Below are 9,329 nucleotides of genomic sequence, written 5' to 3'. Positions count from 1 at the left end.
CCGGCTGTGCCAACACCCACAGCCTGAGCCTGGTGCAGAGCCCGGCTGTGCCAACACCCACAGCTCAGCCTGGTGCAGAGCCCGGCTGTGCCAGTGCCCACAGCTCAGCCTGGCGCAGAGCCCGGCTGTGCCAACACCCACAGCTCAGCCTGGTGCAGAGCCCAGCTGTGCCAGTGCCCACAGCCTGAGCCTGGTGCAGAGCCCGGCTGTGCCAGTGCCCACAGCCTGAGCCTGGTGCAGAGCCCGGCTGTGCCAACACCCACAGCTCAGTCTGGTGCAGAGCCCAGCTGTGCCAGTGCCCACAGCCTGAGCCTGGTGCAGAGCCCGGCTGTGCCAACACCCACAGCTCAGTCTGGTGCAGAGCCCAGCTGTGCCAGGCTCCTCCTGAGCGCTGTTGGGGGCCCGGCTGGCGTCGGGAGTGTCCGTCTGTCCGTCTGTCCGTCTGTCTGCTGCGGCGGAAGGGGTGTGTGCATGCGAACCTGTGGCAGGTGAGCGCGGGTGGGGCGGCCGGGAGCGGAGCTTCCAGGGTCCATCCTGCCAGGAGTCCTCTCAGAACTTGCCTTGCTTTAGCTTGTCGATGTGGTAGGTGAGCTTCAGGGCCGGCCCCAGCTTCAGCCCCATGTATTTCATCATCATGTCACTGCGCAGCAGCAGCAGGGCCTTCCCGTCGATCTCCTGCAAGGATCGACCACAGAGCTCCTGATGGCACCTGGGAGCCACAGCCCTGCCTGAGCCAGGCCCAAAATGCAACAGCAGGGCGGGGTGAGAGAGCTCAGCAGCATCCCAGTATGGACACACCAGTAGGGACATCCTCAGTATGGACATCCCAGCTTGGACACCCCAGCAGGGACATCCTGGTAGGGACATCCCAGTATGGAGATCCCAGTAAGGGCACCCCAGTATGGACATCCCAGCCGGGACGTCCCAGTAGGGACATCCCAGTATGGAGACCTCTGTATGGAGACTCCAGTGTGGACACCCTAGTATTGACATCCCAGCTTGGACACTCCAGTATGGACACCCCAATATGGACATCCCAGTATGCCCAGTAAGGAGACCCCAGACACACAGAGCTCTGCACATGAACCCCAAACACCCCCAGCTCTGCACATGAACCCCAAACATCCAGAACTCTGCACATGAACCCCAAACACACACAACTCTGTACACAAACCCCAAACACACACAGAGCTCTGTACACAAACCCCAAACACTCCCAGCTCTGTACACAAACCCCAAACATCCCCAGCTCTGCACATGAACCCCAAACACACCCAAAGCTCTGTACATGAACCCCAAACACACCCAAAGCTCTGCACATGAACCCCAAACACACCCAGAGCTCTGTACACAAACCCCAAACACACCCAGAGCTCTGCACATGAACCCCAAACACCCCCAGCTCTGTACACAAACCCCAAACACACCCAGAGCTCTGCACATGAACCCCAAACATCCAGAACTCTGCACATGAACCCCAAACACCCCCAGCTCTGTACACAAACCCCAAACACACCCAGAGCTCTGCACATGAACCCCAAACATCCAGAACTCTGCACATGAACCCCAAACACCCGCAGCTCTGTACACAAACCCAACACACCCAGAGCTCTGTACGTGAACCCCAAACACCCCCAGCTCTGTACACAAACCCCAAACACCCAGAGCTCTGCACATGAACCCCAAACACACCCAGAGCTCTGCACATGAACCCCAAACACCCAGAGCTCTGCACATGAACCCCAAACATCCAGAACTCTGCACATGAACCCCAAACACCCCCAGCTCTGTACACGAACCCCAAACACCCAGAGCTCTGCACATGAACCCCAAACATCCAGAACTCTGCACATGAACCCCAAACACCCCCAGCTCTGTACACGAACCCCAAACACACACCCCCAGCTCTGCCCACTCACGTGTTTTCGGAAGAGGTCGGCGTGGGGGCCCAGCTGCGGGTCGGCCTCGCGGATGAACTGCATCACCTCCTCCACCGTCCAGGCCGAGGGGTCGCGGCTGCTGAGCCGGGAGCTGTCCCTGGAGCTGTCCCTGGAGCCCGGGTACCTGTCCGAGCCTGGGGAAGGCACAGCTCTGTCACTGGGGCTCCCTGGCACCGCCCCAGCCACTGCCCTCAGCCCCTCAGCCCCCCACTCAGCTCCTCTCCACAGCACGGCAGAGACACAGCAAGGGATGCCCCAGATTCCTGTGGTGCAGGTCTGGCACCCAAACCTTACTCCCTCTCCTTAAGCCACACTTTTCAGGGCAGCCTTCTACACTGAGCCCTGGTCCCCTCTCTCGAGCCCCTTGTTTGGCCCCAGCTCCCACTCCTCCCTGTCCAAGGCCAGACACTTCCCAGCTCAGCAGAACATCCCCTGCCATTGCCAGGTCTCTCCCCATGCACGCTTCCTCCTGCCCTCCCAACACCTTTAGCACATTTAACACAACAAAGCTGGTTTATGTTTTCACTGGCTGCATCTTCTGATGACCTGAATCCACAGGAGACCTCCCAGCCTGAGCTGGCACAAGTGCTGCTCCCAGTGTGCACAGCCCCTTGTCTTTGCTCTGCCTGAGAATCTGTGGGAGGCACAGCAGCAGCCTGAGCTTTTCAGAGGCTTTTACTGATGCCATGCACCTAAAATGACATTATTTGCAACCCCACATGCTGTAGTGAGCAGTTCAGTTCTCCTGCCCCTCCTCCCCCACACAGAGAGGTGCCACTCATGCATGTGCCCATCCTCCCAGCCCCACCAGGCAACTTTGACTCCCCAGCCATTCTCAATCCATCCTTGTGCACTCAGACACCCATTTACCACTTGGACACAGTTCAGCTCCTGCCTGTTCCTTTCTCTCCACTGCCAAAGCAGAAATGTCACCTGTCCACACTGCCAGGTGCCATCACACCTAACAGAGCCCAGCCTGTGGTACTGGCTGCAGTCAGAGAGGTGAGACTGGAGTCAGCCCAGCCCTCCACTGCCCCATGCACAGCTCAGGGCTGCGTGAGCTCTTACCCCCAGAGCTCAGCCTGCGCAGGGCAGAGCTGCTGCCCTGGCTGAGGCTGCAGGGCTGCTGCAGGTGCCTGTATCCCGGCAGGCGAAAGTCTCTGGAGCTCCTGCTGTGGCTGGATGAACTGACAGAGTTCAAGGCAGAGTCCATGGGGTCCAGGCGAGGCTCTAAGGGCCCTGGGAGGCCATCTCCCAGGACAAAGGTTTCACCTGGAATGCACCAAGCTGCAGTTAGTGCACCTGAACGCCACGGCCACGCTCCTCTGCTGGGCTCACCCCAGCACAGGGATCAAACCAGGCCCTGCCACAGCCCTGGCATTCACCAGCTGCCAACGGTGTCACCACCTGCCAGTGCCAGTCTAGCTAGTGTCATGACAATGGTCCCAGACTGGAGCAGCAGCTCCTTTTTCAGCTACTCTGCCCATGCCACCACCAGCCTGACTGCCCTGGGCCCCTCTGGACACCCCAGCAGGGACATCCCTGGGATGGGCAGGGCTGTCCCCTCTGGATGTCAATTGTCCTAGGGTGAGGTTGTGGTGCTGTATCCCCATTCCTGTGTTCTGTTCATGCTGGATATCTGTTCTGTGCCTTCCAGACTGGCTCTACAGAGCGAATGTTTTGTTTTGGTTTTGCTCTCAGCCGCTCCCCCATGGCTGGCGGGACACACACACAGGGCAGTGCATGGTGCTGCTTTTGCTTTTTGCTTTGCTTTTCGCTTTGCTGTTGCTTCTGCTTTGCTCCTGCTTTGCTCTTGCTTTTTGCTCCTGCTCATCAGTTAGTTTAGCTAAGCAGTCCAAATTTTCCCTGGGCTGTTTCTCCTTTCCCTTTTTTGGACCAACCTGAACCTGCTCCGGGCTGGGCCCTGGGAACACTGAGAGTTTGCACCTTGGGCCTAGTGGGGCCTACTCTGGGCAGCAGCTGCCCCAGCACAGGAGGGACTGAGAACAGAGCGACCACCCCCAGAGAGACTTTCTGAATTTGTCATTTGTCAGAGCGGTGACAGAGTGGTGTCACCTGGTATTGTTCATTCTGTGTGCTGGGGGGTGCTGTGCCTGTTAAATAAACAGGTTCTTTCCACTTCTCTCCAAGGAATCCTTCCTGAACCAAATGGGGGAGGGCTTGTGTGGGTTTGCTTTCTGGAGGGGCCCTTTTGGAGGTTTTCTCCCAGATTTGCCCTAAAGCAGGACACCAATGGACACAGGACTCACAGCCAGGCCTGAACAGAAGGGGAGGGGATGCTCCCTGAGGGGTCACACACTGCACCTCGCCAAGGGCACGGCCCTGCTAATGGGCATTGGGTGGCAGTCACAAGCAGAGCAGGAGGGAGCTGTGCCATCAGGGCCAGGCAATGCTCCCACAGCCTGCTGCTCCTCTGGCCCCAAAAGCTGGTGATGAGCTGCTTATCCATCCTGGGCTCCTCCTGGGTTCTTTTCCAGCCTAACCACATCAGAGGCCAATTCCCTGTACTGGAACATGCACAGGAGGGCCTGGGCCTCTAATATCCTCCCCAGAGCAATGGTGACTTCCTAATCTTCTCCAGAAATGCCCTGAATTTGCAGCTGTCCATGGCACTGCTGGGATGGAGGGGCTGAGGAGGCTGTCCAGGGTGACAGGCTGCACTGGCTGAGGCAGCAAGATCTGCTGTCACAGACATCTTTTATGGAAAATCCTTTCCTTAGGATTTTTCCTCCTGAGAAGCTGAAAGGCCTCAGGAACAAAATGTAAACATTGATTATCTGCTGCTGTGGAATGCAACAGGTGCATCTGTGATTGGTCTCATGTGGTTGTTTGTAATTAATGGCCAATCACAGTCAGCTGGCTTGGACTCTCTGTCTGAGACAGAAGCTTTTGTTACCATTCTTTCCTATTCTATTCTTAACTAGCCTTCTGATGAAACCTTTTCTTCTATTTTTTTAGTATAGTTTTAATGTAATATATATCATAAAATAATAAATCAGCCTTCTGAAACATGGAGTCAGATCCTCATCTCTTCCCTCGTCCTGTGAGCACCATCACACAGCCCTGACCTGCCAGGGCTTCACACTGTAAGGACATGAAATGGGAACACCCTTGCGTGCCTGCTGGCCAGCCTGCGGTGGGGCTATCACTGGGAAACTGCTGCTCCCACCCCAGGGCTTTGCACTTGAGGCACTGCTGCCTTTGTTTGCTTTTGGGCCTCTGGGATGTGCCCAGCAACAGCAGCACAGCCTTAAACTCTCCTGTACAACCTGGTGTGGACTGTTAGCCCTGTGACCTGTGCTGTGCTGGCCCCCTTGTCACTCTCCTCCTGCATGGACAGCTGTGTTCTGCTCTGCATAAAAAATGGTTCGCTGACTCTTGGCTATTCCTGAATAACCTCAAACCCCTCCTGCACTCTCCCCATTGCATTTCAGCCCCAGACTGGACGAAAAGCAGAGCTTGCCTGCCCTGGCCTGGTGGAGATCCCTGCCCAGCCAGAGCCACTGGTGGCTGTCACACCAGTGGGTTTCCACTGCAGCTGCTTCAAACTGCATTTGGTCTCCTCCTTGTGAAAAATGCATGTATTTTATGGTTGTGTTTTTGCAAATATTAAAATGAATATTACATGTGCTGTGTCAGACAGTAATGCTGTATTAATTCTCTTAAGTAGTGTGGTAAATATAGTTTTAGGTTATAAAAATGTTAAAATAGAAACAATGCTATGTAAGATACTTTTTTTTTTTTTCTTAAGAAAGGACTAACAGCAAGATAGCAGCCACAGGACACCTGAATCTTTCAGAGAAAAAGAATTTATTGCCCTCTTATCAGAAGAAATGAACTTCTTCCCACCTCAAAGGCGCTGTTAGGATTCAGAGGAAGAAGCTGACACAGACCAGACAGAATCCTGTGTTTGAATGGAATTTATGCATCATGTATGAGGTGTATGAATATGCAACAGGCTGTTGTTTTTAAGGGTTAATCCTTTGTTAACTGTGTCCTTTTTCGGGCCTGGTACCTGGACTGTCCATAACTCTTTGTTTCTATTGTCTCATATTGTCCTAATTCAAATTGTCCAAATTATTATTATTACTCTAATTGTATTACTATCTTAGAACCATTTAATTACTATTAAACTTTTAAAATTTTAAAAACAAGTGATTGGCATTTTTCACACTCCTCAACAGGAGAGTTCTGTTTAAACCCCAAAACTTTTCCCATGAAACATCTGGGGAAGGGTTCTGACTGCCAGGGAAGGACAGGGCAGGAGACGGTCAGTGGGCACAGCCCCCAGTGGCTGTGGGCATGGCAACAGGTCCAAGCTGTGCATCTCAGCCCTCCAAGGAACCCCAGCACCTTCTGGGGTGACACAGAGCTGCAGCTGGCCAGGAGGTCCTGGGACACTCAGCCAGATGTGTCTGAGTGCTCCCAAAAACCCCAGAGCTGTCAGCAGGGACTGGTATCAGCAGAAGGAATTTCAGGGCCCAGTTTGGGAGAGCACACGCACAGATTCCTGAGGATCCAGAACTCACCCTCAGAAATGATTTCACTCAACAATGAGCACTGTCATGACAGGAATGTGCTGTGATGCATTCTGCAAACACAAATGTGTGATCCTGCTCTCACAGCTGCTGATCACACACTGAGGGCCACAGGTGAAACCTTGGGGGCACGATGTGCTTTTGCCCAGGAGCTAAAACTGAAGGCACACAGTGATCCCCAGGTTCCCTCACCCTGCACAGGGCAGTGCCTGCTTGGGCTGTAACTCTGCAGCAGGATCAGTGCAAGAGGGAGTGAGGGTTTTCCTAAAAATACAAAAATACAAGTACACAGGGAACTGCTGAATGAATGATACCCCCAGGGAAGGGAGAAGGACATGAGGAATGATTGCTGCCCTGGGAATCATCTGTAGATGAGACACTCCTGCACAACTGCACTCAGACAACACCCAGGATCCTTCACCCTTGATAACAGAGTGGGAGGAGGAGGTGGCTGATCCTCAGGCAGAGCTCCTTACACACACTGTTAGATTTAACTAAAGGCGGGCAGTTGGCACATTGTAGGGAAACATGCCACAATAAGTGGCTGAGAGGCAGGGAGCAGATAATTAGAGTTTAATTAAACAAATAGTGCTATAGACTCAACAGTGTCACTTTACTGCTAAAGCATGGGAGTTTGGCCACAAGCACAAATGTGATTTGCACTACTCCTGAACACCCACTGCTTCCAGCAAGTGATGGGCTGTGAAGGCAGGTCCCCACTGTGCTGGGACTGCAGGGATTCAGCAAAAAGCCACACAAACTCCACTGGATGCAAGAGGAAAAACAATGTAATATGTGAGATCCCTTCCTCACGTCTCTGCTTCCTGCCAAATGCAGAGTGAATGGAGATGTCCCACTGCTGCTCACAGCCTTCCACATGGCAAAGTGGGATGGGCTCAGGAGCTCCTGTGTGAGACAGAGTTCATTCCCATGAGAAGATGTGCCTTGTTCAAAAATACTCAATATCTCAGTATTTCAGGTGGCCTTGTTCAAAAATACTCAATATCTCAGTATTTCAGGTGCATATTCTTAAGATATATCCTCTGAAATGCAAATATTCCTGCCTGAACCTCAATTTCATGGTGGAGGAGGAGGAAGATGTATTCATTCCAGCTTTTAGCTGTGGGATAAGAATGAATTTCTAGATGGAATTTGCACCTCATTTCTCCCTGCCTGGATGAGGAACAGAACCAGCCCAAGCTGCTGCAGGAAGGATCCCCCCTCACATGCAGCCACACTTCCTGCCCACTTGTCTGTGTTTTTCTGGAAGAGGCTGGAGCATTCTGGCATCCAGATGGCACAACCCACTCAAAGGCCAAGGGATAACAGAACAGACTCTGAAGCAGACTAAGAATCAATCTTGTAGGAACCTAATGAAGGTTCCTCCTTGGAATTACCCATTATGAAAGCCTTCTTTCTTCACTGACAATACAGAGTGGACAACAATCACCATCCACCCAAGGCATCTGAACCTTTGGAGCAATCCAGTTCTTCAAGATCAGGCTGAACACTGCCTGTCCCACCTGCTGGGGGAGGAGAAGGGGCTGGGCTGTGCCAGCAGTTACCCAAATTCAATGGCAGATGCATCAGAGGGGAATCAAGGAGAACAGCACCCATTTGGAGGTGAGGAACAGAAGGGGACACTGGGGACAGTTTCTGACCTGTCTAGATGCTGCAATAGATGAGGTGGTGTGTGGCACTGCTGTGACAAATGCACAGTTTTAATCATTGCAGATAAGGAGGCCACTAGAAACTGTCCACCAGAGAACCATGGAATGGTTTGGGTTGGGAAGGACCTTAAAGCCCATCCAGTGCCACCCCTGCCATGGCAGGGACACCTCCCACTGTCCCAGCTTGCTCCAAGCCCCAGTGTCCACCTGGCACTGGAAACTTCCAGAGATTCTGGAGCAGCCCCAGCTGCTCTGGACAAGTTCAGTGTTAGAGGCACGGTCAGAGACCCTGCAGAGCACAGGACACAGTGATGGACACAGACAAAAATCACCCAGCCAAACCAGGGAAATGGGCATTCTAAAGGGACACAGAAACAGAGCATGAAGCCACTGAACTGGGAGCCTGCCCAGGAGTCTCCAGCAATTTTTCAGGGATTTCAGTCACAAAGAATTGTGACTAACACTGGCAGATTTCACCATCCATTAATTAAAAGGCTTAGTAAGATTAAATCTCCAGTCTGCATTAGGAAGGGTTTGCAGTTCAGTACAAAGCGGGAGGGTATTTATTGAGGATTACTCAGTTCAGGCAGTCCTCCAGCTGCCTGGATCTTCTAGAAATCTCCCACCTGTGCATGCAAGGGTCACCTATGGATCCCACAGCTAAAATAACTGAGTTCATGATAAATGAACTGGGCAAACTTTGCCTCTTCCTGGGAAGATGAATTCTGCTGCTGATTTGCATCCCAGCTGTGAAGGGTTTTAAGTGTCCCTGTGCTTAGCAAGGAATGAAAGTGGCAATTCCTGCTTCTGCACCAGTGGCATCCAAGGGACTCTGGGAAGGGGCAGCAGTGTGGGATGGGAATGGTGTGGCTGAGCTGGGGGAGCCAGTGACACCCCACAGCTGTTCCAGTGAGATCCTGGGAAAGGGCAGCAAGTTCCTGCACATCAGCATCTGCACGACAGGCCGCAGCAAACCCTGAGGGAAAAATCCACAAATCAGATTGAGGCAGCTGGGCAGTCTGAGCACTGTTAATCCCATGCACAGTGAGGGAAGCTAAACCAGATTATACAGTGTGAGATGATGCCTGTCAGGCTTAGGAGGAATTCCTGCTGCATTCCACATGCCTGACAAATCAGTGTGGGGAACCTGGCTCGCCACA

General features: G+C 52.9%; 1 protein-coding gene across 6 annotated transcripts in view; it reads right to left on the bottom strand.

Moving 5' to 3' along the window:
• Positions 1-370: 370 nt before the first annotated feature.
• Positions 371-9,329, bottom strand: part of SCMH1 (Scm polycomb group protein homolog 1) — a 62,571-nt gene continuing 53,612 nt past the window's right edge. For 4 of the 6 annotated variants that reach the window (XM_054292658.1, XM_054292656.1, XM_054292661.1 and 1 more), the window contains 3 exons: positions 3,009-3,212; positions 1,920-2,074; positions 371-675 (listed from right to left, as the gene is read on the bottom strand). In XM_054292658.1, coding sequence (XP_054148633.1) covers positions 550-675; positions 1,920-2,074; positions 3,009-3,212 — 485 coding nt within the window. In that variant the 3' untranslated portion in view covers positions 371-549. The remainder of the gene's footprint in view (positions 676-1,919; positions 2,075-3,008; positions 3,213-9,329) is intronic. The other 2 variants (XM_054292659.1, XM_054292660.1) reach the window with 1 other exon arrangement.

This window comes from Melozone crissalis, unplaced genomic scaffold (assembly GCF_028551555.1).
Source record: "Melozone crissalis strain CALT ecotype California unplaced genomic scaffold, PUWL_Pcris_2 ptg000111l_1, whole genome shotgun sequence".
Classification (NCBI taxonomy): Eukaryota; Metazoa; Chordata; class Aves; order Passeriformes; family Passerellidae; genus Melozone; species Melozone crissalis.
The sequence above is the reverse complement of the archived record's forward strand: the minus strand, read 5'-3'. Positions and strand labels throughout refer to the sequence as shown.